Raw genomic sequence first — 16,794 nt, 5'->3', positions numbered from 1 at the left:
TTTTTTTATATGTAATAATTAATTGTTAGAAGTAAATAAAAAAAAATAGTCAAAACGAAAGAACAACAATAAAAAGTTGCATTAATATTTGGAATAACAAATCTAAATTTAGTTGTGAATTTCGAAATCAACTAGATATCTTTCAGTTTGTATTTGTGCTCGGATGACTATAAACTTTTCTATGCTTTAATGAAATAGTACACATGTGATTAAATTCCAAACTAAAAAACAAAAAAAAAAAATTAGCTTGGATTATTTTAGACCAAATACTTACAATCTAAAATTATAACGTAAATTCATAACATAGTAAGCATTTGCGTGAGAAAGAAAGCATAAATTGGAAGTAAAAAAAAAAATCTAGGTACGACTAATAATGTAAAAACTAGAAATTACAGCTACAAAAAATAAAAACAACATCTGTAAACAGAGTGAGTCATATTTTATATGCAATATATAGATGAAATGTTATATAATATATATATAGACACACTCACTCTATTTATATATAGCACTCAATATTTAAAAATAGATGAATAATTACCTAAAACATATAAAATAAAGTTCTCATATAAACAGATGTGTTAAAATCCAAACTGCAAACTTTGAAATTAAAAAGTTACAAGCTGCAAACTACCTAAGATACAAACCGTATAGTGTTTATCAGATACTTGCTACACATGAACATTAAAAACTTACAGAATACAAACTAGAAGAATAAAACTTCATATGGTCATCTCTAAAACTTATAAAATAAAATTCTCATATAGACAGATGTTAAAATGCAAACCATGAAGTGTTTATGAGATAGTTGCTACACATGCAACTTAAAAAACTATAGACTACAAACTAAAAGAATAAAACTACATATGGCCATCCCTAAAATGTAAACTACAAACAGCTACTAAAGAATATATAAAAACAAAATAAGGAAATATTAACATTTTTAAATCAGCAAAACAAATCTACAAATTTGTAGGAATTTGGAAAAAAAAGCCCTTCAACGAAAAAAAAAAAACCCCTGCAACCCAAAACACAAAAATAAATCAAAATAACAAATAAAAAAAAGAAAATCAAAGGAATACATTATTATGTGTTGAGAAAAAAAATACCTGCCAACAAAAATACGATCGCAGCGATAGATCCGAAGAATAGATCTAGAGATCTTCATGCATTTAAAAAAAATAGACCTACAACCAAAATAAAAATCAGAAGATAGAATCTAAAATTTGTGTCGGTTGAGAAAAAACTATTCACACGAAGTGAAGTAACAATCACAAAAAATGAGAGAAAACAGACTAAGAAGAACAAACCAGCACACACCAAGCGAAAGAAAAAAAATATTAAAAAAAAAAACCCCCAATCTGAAAGATCGAGCTTCAAATTCGTAGAGTTTCAGAGGCTTGGGAAAAATCAGAAAATAAAAGGAAATATAGGGATGACAATTTTTACAGATCTAGAGATCTATATAGGCATCGTAAAAAAAAAAAATGCTTCCACACAAAATATTCGCCACAGCAACCCATGGGACAAAAAAAAAAAATCAAAATGTGAGAAAAAAAAATCTCATATCTGTTTGTTCACAAAAAAAAAATTTATGCGAATTAAATAAACCACCACAGAGAAAGGAAAAAACAGATCAAACCAACCCACAACCCATCGGACAAAAAAAAAAATCAAAATGTGAGAAAAAATATCTCAGATCTGTTCGTTCACAAAAAAAAATTATGCGAAATAAATAAACCACCACAGAGAAAGAAAAAAACAGATCAAACCAACACACATCAAAGAAAATAAACAAGCAAAAAACTCGTTAGATCTGAAAGATGGAGCTTCAAATTCCTAAGATTTCGGAAAACAAAAGTGGTGATTTTTGTTTCTTTGTTGAGAGAAGATGTAGAGATCGACAGGAACAAGAGAGAGGAGTTGTGAGAGAGAGATTAGACTGAGAGGGAAGAAGAAGAGAGAGGAGTTGCGAGAGAGAGAGTAGATGCAGAGGAAAATGCGAGAGAAGTAGAGGGAAGAAGACTCTGGAATCGACGAAATGGAGGAAGAGGCGAGTAACGATATATTTATAGTGGTGAATGTAGAATTAGGGTTTGCTGTTAATGGAAACGGTGCCGTTTTTGAACTGGAATGGAATGGGTTGTGCCGTTTTCAATGAATATTTGAGTTTAATAATAATATTTTTATTAATATAAATATAAATATAAATTTCCATAAACTAAAAATATATATTTTATTAATATAAATCTAATATTTTCTAATGTATTTTTTTTTTTTTTTACAAATTTGCTACTTTTGTTCTTAGTTAACTATTCCTTGTTCCAGTTGTTGTCAATTTGTTCTACTTCCACTGTTTTTTTACTCCTTCTCTACTTTTTGGTATGTTATCTTCTACATCATTTAAAAAAATGTTATTCAATTTTTTATTTATCTTATATAAATGTATCTATACTCAAAATAAATTGTTCACATTGTATTTTTGTTGTATGATTAATTTTTTTTTCTAATCATATTAATTTCTTTTAATATATTTGTTTTATTTTAAGATATACTATCTCATTTAATTCATTTAATATAATCTGTATAAAATTATTTGTGTATAATTAAATTAGTTAGCACTTAGCAATGTACTTTTGTTTGTCCTCTATTTTATTTTCTGGTACTCTTGTTTTTTTTTTTTTATTTAAAGTATGTTTTTTATATTTATTATGTAATATTTATTTGATTTATTCATATGCCATATTTATATGTCTAATACATTATTGTTTAATTCTTAAATTTGTCTGTTAAATTCATGCAATGTCAATAATTTGTCATAACAAATGAAAAATGTCAGATTGGCGAGATTTGAGACTATGACAGGAAGAAATAGAATATACAGAGAGCTTTGTGTTTTGTTGTTAAGAATAGGGTGGAAGAAGAGAGATGATACAGACAGGAAGGAAGAAATGAGAGAAGTGGAAGAGAGAGACATAGAAAGAAAGAAAGAGAGAGAGAGAGAGAGCGAAGAAAACTTTGGAAGCAAAGGAAATGAGATGCTGCGATTATAGCGCCCTATTTATACTGCCTAATGAATTTAGGGTTTCCTTCTCCTTAAAACGCCACCGTTTTTACTCAATCTATATATATATATAAAAATAAAAGAAAAAGATTAGAATATTAAGTAAGTTTTATTTCCAATCTCACAAATTTTTGTTATTATATAGTTGTTTATGTTTGTGAGAGTTAGATAATCACTTATTATAATTAAATTTAAATAAAAAAATATTAATAGATTATATTCTAATACGTTAGTACAGCTTTATTTAACAAAATACAATGTATTATTAAAATAATTATGTGATCTTATATAATATATTTCTTTATAACAGGTACTTTGGTTTTGTCACTTTATACTTGTCTCGCTGTTCGTTGTTTAGCTCTATTTCCACTGACTTTTTATTTGCCCTTGTCTCCAGGTATGTATTAATATTGTTTATACAAATAAATGTTATTTTTATATTTTATAATATTTAATGCATTTATTTGTACAAATGTACTGTTTATTTCTTCGAATCTTCTTCATGTGCTTTTTATGTTTACATGTTTGACAAATTGTTATTGGTTTCTTATTAGTTCATAAGATTGCTGCGATATTCCTATCTTGTCATAAAAATGCCAACTGGTAGGTCAATCTTATTTTAAATAAAAAATTCAATTTCTATTAAGACTTTTTTAATTAATTTGTATCTAACATTCTTTAAAATTAAATTATGAAGAACATGGAGAAAATGTTCCAAAAAAATATTGGTACGGTGCTCAATCGGAGGAGAAGAAAGAAGAAATACGTCGAAAGAAGAGAAAAATGTATGCTGAGCTGAAAGAAAATCAAAATAAGAGAAATCAAATAGAAACAAGATCTTATCATAATTTATCTTATATTTCAAGGGATGATGAAATTGTTTCTATAAGAGAAATTGAATCTTCTTCAAACACTCACAGTTTTGACAATATTGTGAATAGAAATGGATCTGCTTTAGAAAGGCTAAGGACTTATATTTCTAACAGTATTGTCAATATTCCAACAGGGAATACTTGTTTTAGACAAGTATTGAAAACCATATTTTTGGAGCCAAATCATCTACCATCAGTTATTCCATGTCAATATTGTGGAGCAAGAAGATTTTATCATGAGTCAAATGGCTTCTGTTGTGCTGACAGGACAATAGCATTGACTTGTAATCAAATTTCAGACGAGCTTTATCAATTGTTTACTTCTGATTCGACTGAGTCCGAAAATTTCCGTACATATGCACGTACATACAATAATAAATTCGCTTTCACGTCTTTTGGAGTTAAATTTGATGCAGACTTATGTAGAAGAAACAGAGCAATTTACACATTTAGAGTTCAAGGACAAATATATCATTACATTAAAAATTTAATCCCTGAAGATGGACATCCTTCATATTTACAATTATATTTCTATGACACTGAGCATGAGCTAAACAACCGTATAGACAATGCAGAAAGATTGGATGCTTCTATCATTGGTAAGTTGATGACTATACTTAATGTTAATCCATATTGTCACTTCTTCCGAATGCTCAACAACATTCCAAATCTTGAAAACCATACAATTCGTATAAGATCAAATGTTGATTTAGATCAGCGTGTTTATAATGCTCCCTCAGTATCACAAGTTGCAGCTATATGGATAGAAACTGACACATCTACTGAACAAAAAGGCAGAGATATTATTGTCTTCATCCAAACAGGTGGTAGTCATATTGTTCAATATTATTTTGTTGTTATGATCCGTTACAATATCCACTACTGTTTCCTTTCGGTGACTTGGGTTGGCATCAAGGAATCAAGAAAATTGAAAGAGGAACAATATCATTAAACACCCAAACATTAGAATCTCATCATATTGAACATTCAAATAGCGCAGAAGAATTTCTTCGGAATGAACAAATAGTCATGGAAAAAATGAAGAAATTGCCTACAGTTTCTTGTCGGGAATACTATTGTTTTAGACTACAAATGAGAGATACATATAGATCAATTTTATTATTATCTGGTCGTTTGTTACAACAATTTGTTGTTGACATGTACATTAAAATGGAAACATCAAGATTAGATTATTTTCATTCAAAACAACATGAAATTAGATCAGATGTATATCAAGGCATTGTAGATAGTATTTCAATTGGAGAAACTAATGCTTCCAAAATTGAAAAACGCATTATCTTACCTTCATCTTTTATTGGAGGTCCAAGAGATATGCGTAAAAGATATATGGAAGCAATGACTTTAGTTCAACATTTCGGCAAACCTGACATTTTCTTAACTATGACATGCAATCCAAACTGGAATGAAATTTTAGAACAACTAAATCCACATGAAGATGTTCAAAATCGTCCTGATTTAATCGCAAGAATCTTTAGAGTAAAATTAGAAGACTTAAAAATTGATCTGTTCAAACAACAAATTTTTGACAAAATTACAGCATATGTTTACACTATTGAACATCAAAAAAGAGGTTTACCACATGTTCATTTCCTAATTATACTTCAGAGAGATTGGAGAATTTATACCCCTGAAACTTTTGATGAAATTATTTCAGCAGAAATACCTGATAGAACAAGTAATTTACATTTGTATAAGGCCGTGGTTAAACATATGATGCATGGTTCTTGTGGAATATTGAATACAACCAATGTATGTATGAAAAAAAATGGCATTTGTAAAAATCAATATCCTAAAGAATTTGCACCTACAACAACTGTTGGAACAGATTGTTTTCCATTGTATAGACGTCGTAACAACGGAATCACCGCTAAAATTAGAGGACAAAATTTAGACAATCGATAGGTCGTTCCGTACAATCCATACCTCCTTTCCAAATACAACTGTCATATTAACGTTGAGATCTGTTCTACAATTAAAGCTGTTAAATATTTATATAAATATATCTATAAAGAACATGATCGCATTGCTTTCAATGTTACGAATGAAGAAAATAACGAACAAATTGATGAAATTAAACAATTTCAAACTGGCAGATGGATTACTCCACCGGAAGCAATGTGGAGGATATATGGTTTCACACTTAATGAAATGTATCCATCAGTTTATAGTTTGCATTTACACCTTGAGAATCAACATTTAGTATCTTTTCTTGCACATCAAAATCTAAACACTGTCTTAAATTCAGGTCTGTCGAATAGATCAATGTTAACACAATTTTTTTATAGGAATCAAATCGACAAAAATGCACGAAATTTGTTATATAGAGAATTTTCACAAAAATTTGTTTGGAATCCAGAATATAAAATCTGGACTCCAAGAAAGAAGAAAACTGTTATAGGTCGAATTATTACAGCTAATCCATTTGAAGGCGAAAGATATTATTTACGAATACTATTAAATCATATAAGAGGACCAATATCGTTTGAAAAACTAAGAACAGTTAATAACGTTGTCCTACCAACATATCGCGAAGCAGTTACTTCACATGGTTTGTTAGATAAAGATAGCAGTCTAGAAGATTGTTTAGAAGAAGCCTGTCTATATCAAATACCAAATAGTTTAAGACGTCTTTTCTCAACAATTTTAGCATATTGCAATCCTACAAATCCAAAACAACTCTGGGAACGATTTGAAAAAGAAATGTCTACAGATTGCGATTTTCTTGCAACAAACATACCATTAGGAAATGTTAGAAGAATGGTTTTGCAAAATATTGCTTCCACACTTGAATCTATGGAAAAAAATATAAATATGTATCATTTTGCTCTTGTTGATACATTTTACAATGTCAAAAAATTTATCAATAGAGAAATTGATGACGAGCGAACTGTCACAATTCCAATAGAAGACTTACTTGCATCAAATTCCTTAAATTCCGAACAAAAGAACGCTTATGACTTGATACTACAAACCTTATCATCAAATGAGTCTACTGCATTTTTCATTGACAGTCCTGCTGGTACTGGTAAAACTTTTTTGTACAAAGCACTTCTAGCTACAATCAGGTCAAAAAATATGATAGCACTTGCAACTGCATCATCGGGTATTGCTGTATCAATCTTACCTGGGGGACGAACAGCACACTCAAGATTTAAAATTCCATTAAATGCAGATAAAGATAGCACTTGTAATGTCATTAAACAAGGAAGTCTTGCTAAATTGTTACGTCTTGCAAAGTTGATTATATGGGATGAAGCACCTATGTCTACAAAATATTCCATAGAAGCATTGGATAAAATGTTACGAGACATAAATGATATAGATCTCCCTTTTGGTGGCAAAGTTATTGTTTTTGGTGGAGACTTTCGGTAGGTATTACCTGTAATTCGTAAGAGTACAAAAGAACAACAAATTGATGCAAGCTTGGCTTCTTCTTACATATGGTCTATCTTGAAAAAAATCAAATTAACAGAAAATATGAGAGCTAGATTGGATCTTAATTTCTCACAATATCTAATCGAAGTTAGCAATGGCAATGCTTCAATAACAATCGATGAAAATATTAAAATTCCAGAACAAATGATTATCCGTTATAACAACGAAGTTGAATCTCTAAATTTTTTATTAGACGCTGTTTATGGAAATATGTCAAACTATTCAAACAATTTAACAGAGATGGCAAATCGGGCTGTACTAACTCCAAAAAATCGATCAGTCGACGAAATAAATGCTATTCTCATTGACAGATTCCCTGGCGATATAGTACGGTATTATAGTTTTGACGAGACAGTTGATGTATCTAAACAGGGAATTATGAAAGATTTTTTAAATACATTAACACCGAACGGATTGCCACCGCATGAATTGTTACTTAAGAAAAATTGTCCTATTATGTTACTTAGAAATATTAATCCTTCAGAAGGTTTATGCAATGGAACACGGTTGACATGTTGTAATTTTAGTCGTAATACGATTGACGCACAGATTTCATCTGGCCACTACAGTGGTAAAAGAGTTTTTATACCTAGAATTCCATTTTTACCAGAAACAAATGAAGCTAATGGCTTCCCATTTAAAAGAACACAATTTCCTATTAGATTGAGTTTTGCAATGACAATAAATAAATCACAAGGACAAACATTAAATTATATTGGAATATATTTACCAGAGTCTGTTTTCTCACATGTCCAATTGTATGTTGCACTATCGAGAGCTAGAACTTCTGATTCAGTAAAATTGCTTATAAGACCAACATCAAGTACTGTTTGTGAAATAAATTATACAAAAAATATTGTATATAGAAATTTCTTGAAATTAACAAATTCATTGTGATATAATGTAAGTGTTTAGATCCTTTTAACGTCATTATTATTTATAAACTTGCTCATTTGTTTTATTAATATTATAGATTCTATGTTATGTATTAACATTTCTTAATTTTCGCAGTTTTCTTTGCAGTAAACATGCGGACCATCTATAAATCTATTAAAGATATCACTCAAAATACCAGAAACTGAAAAATAAAAATGATTGTTGCTGAGAAGTCACCAAAACGTGCAGCTCAAATTCTCCTACAAGATATCAAAATTTGGTACTCATGGATGTTGAGGTATGAAAAAAGTCCATTTCATTACTTATCATTGTCTTATTTGTGATTTAGAATTAAACAAATAAATTTCATTTTTATATTTTTATAGGGAAATCGTGTGCAAGCAGTCATTTTTGAAAAAGACATTGACTTACGTGATGACACGCTCAATGTATACCAATCCTACTACATTGCTAATGCCTTCGTCAAACCATTAGATGCAAGACATAGAAGGGAGGCATATGAGCTTCAGTGGATAATTAATTCTCGAACCATTGTCGAAAATATTGAATACGACGAATCATCGCTTAAACCACCAGTATAATATTGTTCCTTTAAATCAACTTGATATGTACAAGGATACAGATGCAGAAGTAGATACGTATTATATAAATATATCAATATCTTTATATGTTTCTCTTATTACAAAATAATAATAATAAGAAGTTTATAAATTAGATATTCTGGCAATAGCAATTAACACAAATGCACCAAGAGAGGTTAACACAAGTCATGGAAAATCATTGGTGCAAGACATATATGTGGTCGATTCAAGGTATGAATATATATATTTTTATATTGATAAAATTTTTACTTTAATATCTTATAATACTCTTATTATTGTGAATCTAACATTGTTTTTATTTTTTGTAGTTTAAAGGTTCTACGTTTGGCAATGTGGAACAAATTTGTTCATGATGAATGCCCTGAAATTTGTAATGTTATTATGCAAAAGTCAATTATTCTTGGGACAAAAATCAGAGTCTCTTCGTATAATGGTATTTTTTTCTTAATATCAACATTCTTATTAATTATTTATCTTACATTTATATATTTATTTATACATGTCTATAATGTAGGCTTATCGTTATCATCGCGACCTAATGGGGTTTTCACTATTCAACCCTTTTCTGCATCTGCCGTTTCATTATGTACATGGTAAATTATATGCTTAAATTGATTTATTATATTTGTTATTTAAATACAATATAAATTTTATATTAACCTTTATCAATTTATTAATCTCTGTCAATATATTATCCTATATGTTTAATATATATTTATTCTTATTTAAATGTTTTACTTTATTTATCAATTCAAATGTTTAGGGCAACAGAAAACAATTTGTTATTTGAAGAAATAATTGCCAAAAATTTGAATAGGACAGGCGCGTCAACTTCAGGCGGTTCTACCAATCCATTAATAAAAATATCAGAAATTGCCGAAACCTTAAAGTCTATACCAGCAATGACGGTATACTTTTATTACTTAAAATCATATCTTATTTGTTATAAACAATTATCTTTTTCACTTCTTTAGATTTCTTATGTTTTTTTGAAATTTGGAGATTGGAGGTTGGTCGGGATGAAATGGAGATGCACGATGCAAACTTTTGATTTGTGTTATGAATTTCAAACAGTACATGTTTCTAAATTGTGTATTGTGGATTTGAAAAAATATGGAGATTGGAGGTTGGTTTGGATGAAATGGAGGATGGAGGATGGAAATTTCTCAATTGTGTCTTATGGATTTCAAAAAATGTGGATATTAGAGATTAGTTGGGATGAAATGGAGATGGAGGATGGAAATTTCTCAATTGTGTCTTATGGATTTGAAACAGTGCCTGTTTCTATATTAGATATTGTGGATTTGAAAAAAATATGGAGATTGGAGGTTGGTCGGGGTAAAATAGAGATGGAGAATAAGAATATCTGAATTATGTGTTGTGAATTTCAAACAGTGCATATTTTTAAATTAACTATTGTAGATTTAGAATATAAAGATTAGAAATTGTTCAGAATGAAATAGAGATAAGGGTAAAAACTTCTTAAATATATCTTGTGAATTTGAAAAAATGCATGTGGTTAAATTTAAAATATTAATTGTTTCTTATGATTCAATTAATATTATTTGTGTGTTGTAATTTCAAACAGTACATGTTTCTAAATTGTGTATTGTGAATTTGAAAAAATATGGAGATTGGAGGTTGGTTGGAATGAAATGAAGATAGAGGATGGAAATTTCTCAATTGTGTCTTATAGATTTGAAAAAATATGGAGATTGGAGGTTGGTTGGGATGAAATAGAGATGGAAAGTAGAAATTTCTCAATTGTGTCTTATGGATTTGAAACAATACATGTTTCTATATTAGATATTGTGAATTTGAAAAAAATATGGACATTGGAGGTTGGTCAGGATAAAATGGAGATGGAGGATAAGAATTTCTAAATTGTATGTTGTAAATTTCAAACAGCGCATCTTTCTAAATATAATAATACTAAACTTTTATTGATATATTTAATACATACATGATTGAAGTCAGATTTATGATGTGTGATTTACATTTATAATTTTTGTATTGTCAATTTAAAACAGTTCATATGTTTGAACTTAGAATATTGATTATTTATTAGTTTCTATTAACATGATAATATTACATTTTTTTTTATATATTTATTTGCCAATTTTAATGCAGCGATCAACATTTCTGGTTAAAGGGAAATTTACAATATCTGATCTGCATCAACCATTTTTTTACTTATCATGTACAAACTGTAGTAAAACCACTAGATACGAGAAAGATGAAGAGTTTTTATGCTATAATTGTAAGGAACTAACAACTGCACAACCAAGGTAAATACTCATCATGATATTTTCAAGTTAACAAATTTTACATTATAATTACAAAATACTATTGGGTAATACCAAGAGATAATAACTTATTTATTATTCCTAGATCTCATGTCTATTTAGAGGCATTTGATTACAGTAGCTCGATCGCAGTAGTAGCCTTTGAACCTACAGTGGAACGAATTCTTGATTGTACAACAATATATATTGTACAACATGCAGAGTAGCTAAGATTTATACTTTTAGACACATTTAATAAATTTAACAAATTATTTTTTTATATATTTTTGTCATTACAGGAGGATCGTTCGTACATAGAGAACATTACAAATAAGATTCAAGATAAACAGTGGATGATTGTTTTAGGTGCATCTATGAATGAATTTGGGAAGCTGCGCCAAAACAAACTTAACGTATTATCTGTCAATGACATACTTGAGACAGCAGAATAACTATTTCAGAAAGTTTCTTCTACATTTCCAATTATTATGATGTATAGCTATAAAAATTTCATATGTAATTATGAGATAACTTTTACTTTTTATCTGTAATTATAATGATAATGCTTTCATTCCAATAGTCACTTTTTTTTCTATAACAGAACATTGTGTAATTATAAATATGTTCGTATAAATTTTTATGTTATAATCATGAATACTCTACAAATTATATATATGATTATTTTTATAATGAATAAGAATTATAAAATATAAACAAAACAATTACATTTTATAATTATATGTATTAACTTATTTTTTATTATTACATATTTTTAGATTTCATAAATATTATTTTTTAAAATATTTTTTATATTGTCACAACTGGGCACACGTGCAATGCACGTGTTTGCCCTTTACTAGTATATTATATACTCACTCTACTGGCTTGATCCATCCAGACCTAGCACGATTAGTTATATATTGCTGATCCTTTGTTTGCAATAGCTGATCAATAAAATCCCTCCAAAATCCGATTCATGTATCGATTGTGTCCCAACTAAAGAAGAGACCGATCTTGGCGGAATCATGAAGAAAATATTTAAATATATCCGTTGGCATTTATACAAAAAATGATTTTGGGTGTGCAAAAGCAGTTTTTCTATTTTAGGATAAGTAATTTTTTTATTGATTAGGAGCACTAGTAGTGGACTCAACTTTAGTCAAATTTTGGCCAAAGTTTAGCTGGGTTGCACAAAAATTCACTATAATGGATTTAATAAATGAACAGTAATTTTAGCTTAAGATTTATTTACTAGCAAAATCGGCTAGCTAAATATTATTTTTACCATAAACATTCTCTTCCTGTTGCTTGTTGTTCCTTCCGTGCAAAAATATTATAGAAAAAATATATCTGTTGTAAATATATGACTGTTGGAAAAATAAGATTGTTGAAAAAATATATCAGTTGAAAGAATATAATTGTTGTAAAAAAAAAGACCGTTAGAAAATTTATCCGTTAGGAATAAGAAGAATGTTAGAAAATTAATGGTATAATTTTATAATAACGAATAAATATTCAAATTACAATTAGAATTAAAATAAATGAAAAGGTCAAAATCAATATTTTAATAGAATAGTGATAGTTTGGAGAGTCTGTTATTTTGTAGTTGTTGAAAATGGCTAGATAAATTTATAAAAATGAATTCTCTAATCAAATTTTGGCCAAATTTTGTTAAGTCCACTACTAATGCTCGATCCAAAGATAACTGTTTTTTATTTATTTATCATAAGCTATATATCCAGCCTTCAATTTTCACTTAACCAAGATATTAATAAAAGAATATGACGAAGAGTTAAAGGTGTGTGCGTGTGTACAATAAGATATGCCATGTACGTGTATATATATATATATATATATATATATATATATATATTTATATATTGAGAGAGAGAGTGAATTAGGTTGCGTTTGGATATTGAGTTGAGTTCTTTATAAATAGTAATGAGTTGAGATAGTAGAGTGAGTTTTGTAGAACCTATCTAAGATAAATTTAGATGTGTTTAGATGCTAAATTAAATTTATATATATTTATAAAAAGTTGAAAAAGGTTATGGAGTCATCGTATAGCTATAAAGAGGTGTTGAGTTGAAAAATATTATGGATCTCATGTATAAAAAGGCATTGAGTTGAGTGATTTTTAGAGCATTTCCAGTTGGTACCACAAAGGTACATTTTCCCTATAATTTGAGGAAAATTTTAGGGATTTGGTTAAAATCCCCTACATATATACGAATTCCTACTTTAGAGAAATGTTTTGGGGATGAGCAATAATTTTAATTTTCTAAATATAGAAAATCACTATTTATCTCCTAAATAATTTTTTATCAATATTTTATTTTAATAAATAAAATAAATTATTCTTCTAATCATCTACATTTTTTGTCATACTCATAATTGTTATAGTTTTAAATAATAATTTAAAAAAAAATTAAATAACTACGAAAATATAAAAAATTAAATTTAGAAATATTATCATATCCACAAAAAAATTATTTAATTTTTTTTAAATATTCACTAGAGTAATAGTTCAAAACATAAGAAAAAATATTAAGTAGTTATTGAGAAAAAAGTAATAAAGAAAGAATAGGAAAAATATTATTTTAATAGAATAGAAAAAAAATATAAGAAATTGGATGTAGAAGATTTTTGAAAGATGAGTAAAATTTAGAAAAAAATTTTAGAAAATGTGGTTTTGCGCTAAATTATAGGAAATTTTGAAGGAAATCGAATGTGAATACTCTTAATGATTTAAGAGTTATGTGTTTAAATATTGAACTAAGATTAAATTTGAATTCAATTTAGATGAGCTTAGTTACTTCCTTGTAAAGCTAAATTTGGAACATAGAAGCAGCTTAATGATAGGCTGTTAAGAATGACGAGTTCTTAATTTTACATGCATAGTACCTAAATTTAGTCGAATGATGAGATGGATTTTTATCAGTGTAATATATGGAATTGACTAAAACAGGTCTTAATTAGAAGATAAACGTACGTAAATATCAACGTCTTAATAAAGAAAAAATTTATTTATTATTTATTTATTTATTATTATCTCATATGATGTAGTATTAAATAAAAATTTTATTAATAAAATATAATAAATAATTTTTAATTATCTAATATTATATCATAAAAAAAAATTAAAATGATAAATAGTATTACTAACCTCTACTTGCGTCTTTTTTGCTTTTTGGCATGATGCATTGGTCTTCTTTTTAGGGGAAGGAAGGTTGACTTTATTGAAGAGATCAGATGCCTCGAACTTCTACAAAACATCATCCATGCGTGCACTAAGGAACGACTTGATCTAGTTCCCAAAGTAGAAGTACTTGGAATATCAGAAGTGCTCACTTCATCTCATTTGATTTAATTTTAATTAATAATCTAACTATTATTCTTAATCCCTATATACAAATATATATATATATATATATATATATATATATCCCGTCGAGGGGAATAGGAATTCATTCAACTAAACGAACATGAAGTTTCAAATTCTATATTTTTATTTCGATACCATATTAAATTATCAAGTATTTCAAATTCTTATTTGATGAAAAGAGATCGAGTTTAGTCAAATAATTTATATTAACGAGACTTGTGCTAAGCAAGGAGGATGACAAAACTAATTTAATTAGCATGCTTCTAAAGAAGCAATATGTGACGCTCTCAACTTTCTCTCAAGATTCGACGGAAGTTGAGGTGTCTAGATATACAATAATAGTTACACACATTTTTGTTCATAGAGACAATCATTTGACACGAGTCACACGTGCCGTTGTATTGTCTCGCTTCAAATATCGTCCAAAACCCTCCACCAATAATCCTCAACATAGACTCATGAAAAAAATTCGGTAGAAGACCCGAAAAAGATAGCCAAACTAGAACCACAGGTAAATTTTCCTCTTCAACAAATTTCGGCATCCACTGTCCTCTTCATTGGATAACCAGACGAGAATATTGCGAGGGCTCTTCAGCTGACCGACAATAAACATAGATTGCAATCCCCATTGTTTTTTAATGAATCCGCACACATGATCCAGAGAATGCATTCTTCGTAAGAATTTCAATACCATTGAGAAGTGAAACGGTTTTGCCGACTATTTTATCTCTGCTTTGGAGAAGAGAAAAAACATCTCGCCATTCGAAAACCGTGGTTCCTTGATTGGAATGTCAACCTCTGGCAGCACTTGAGGTCGAGCCACTAGAATATCCACAAAACCCGTTCTAGAAGAAGCCCTATATGCACCCCCCAATCGTCCCTCCAAACTCATCGTCTTGCACTGACCAGAACCCCTCACAGCACCACTTTGCCCCACCATCGAAGCTGTAGGGCTTGCAGCCTGAGCCATGCGACAACCCTAATCGCTTTTCAAATTTGAGAGAAAAAAAAATCTAGGGTGCCACATCAGCAAAAAGCACAGTACCCTTGCTCTCTTTCCTAGCAGGAAAATAATATGACTGACATAAATGACAAAATTACCATATATATATCTTCTATTACATAAGTAGCTATTTAACCCCACCAAATGGAAATTCTTGTTTTCCGTTATCTTCCCATTAAATCTAAGTTAATTGCTACCGCAGTCTGAGAATAGTACCTTATGTTCGCACTTTTACAATTTTATCTCTTTATTTTATTTGTTTACCCTTTTTATCCTTCAGTTAATTTTGTTTTATTCATATTTTTACCTTTTTATCCCTCACTTTTATCGATCAACCCATCCATCTCTGACATAACACCTAAAAAGAATGAAAGATAAAAGATAAAAAAGACTATAGATGACAAGATGAGGGAAAAAGCTGAGAGAAAAGACCCATAAAAAGACTTTTCTTTCGTGGGTCAATAGTCAGTGCATAGGGCAGAGATAATTTTAGTTGTGTCAGATTTTGTGATTTTTTTTTTATTTACTACTATTTCTCTTCGTTTTATTATTTCTGAATGCAGATCACTCTTTCTCTCATTCCCCGATTCCCTTTCTCCTTTGAGTTCTCTCTCAATCTTGAACCTAACGTCCTCTCTTCTCTCTCTCTCCACCTCACGGCCCTTGCCGCCATCAGCAACCACGGAGCACGACAGCCCTAGCGATGTCGTGCGTCGCCTCCAGCCACCAGATGCAACCTCCCTCATCCCATAGAGATATGGGTTTCAAATTTCAAAACTTTTAATTTTTTTTTTCTCAGCAGCCAAACACGGCATCAAGATGGGGATTATTAGCATGATTTTATTGTACGTGCGTGTTTTTAGTTTGATGTTCATGCTTGTCTGATGTGCATGTTTTCATCTTCAGGTTTGTGGTGTTCGATTTGTGTTGATCGACTGCATCTTCAATTTCGTGGGCGTCCAGATCTGACTGGTTTTGACAACCTAGATTTTTTTTTTTCCTTTTATTTCATTGAAGTTGATTTTTTTTTGCTTGTCTGATGTGCATGTTTTCATCTTCAGGTTTGTGGTGTTCGATTTGTGTTGATCAACTGCATCTTCAGTTTCGTGGGGGTCCAGATCTAACTGGTTTTGAAAACCTCAGAGCTATGATTGAGGCCAAGGCTGTGACTGGTTTTGACAACTGCAGCAAATGAAAGGAGTTTTGTTCTGTGTTTCCTGCTTTTATGGG

The 16,794-nt window shown here is 29.4% G+C and overlaps 1 protein-coding gene and 1 long non-coding RNA gene across 2 annotated transcripts; one reads left to right on the top strand and one right to left on the bottom strand.

The window, feature by feature from the left end:
• The first annotated feature begins 6,768 nt into the window (after positions 1 to 6,768).
• On the top strand, positions 6,769 to 7,329 carry LOC121235563 (ATP-dependent DNA helicase PIF2-like). Its single transcript, XM_041131907.1, has one exon. It carries the CDS (start codon positions 6,769 to 6,771, stop codon positions 7,327 to 7,329), a length of 561 nt encoding a protein of 186 aa, XP_040987841.1.
• A 9,084-nt stretch (positions 7,330 to 16,413) lies between these two features.
• LOC121235116 lies at positions 16,414 to 16,768 on the bottom strand. Its single transcript, XR_005934518.1, has 2 exons — positions 16,703 to 16,768; positions 16,414 to 16,547 (listed from the first exon to the last, which is right to left on the bottom strand). It is a non-coding gene; the product is annotated as an uncharacterized LOC121235116 (long non-coding RNA).
• Between the last annotated feature and the right edge of the window lie 26 nt (positions 16,769 to 16,794).

Source organism: Juglans microcarpa x Juglans regia, chromosome 6D, assembly GCF_004785595.1.
Source record: "Juglans microcarpa x Juglans regia isolate MS1-56 chromosome 6D, Jm3101_v1.0, whole genome shotgun sequence".
Classification (NCBI taxonomy): Eukaryota; Viridiplantae; Streptophyta; class Magnoliopsida; order Fagales; family Juglandaceae; genus Juglans; species Juglans microcarpa x Juglans regia.
The sequence above is the reverse complement of the archived record's forward strand: the minus strand, read 5'-3'. Positions and strand labels throughout refer to the sequence as shown.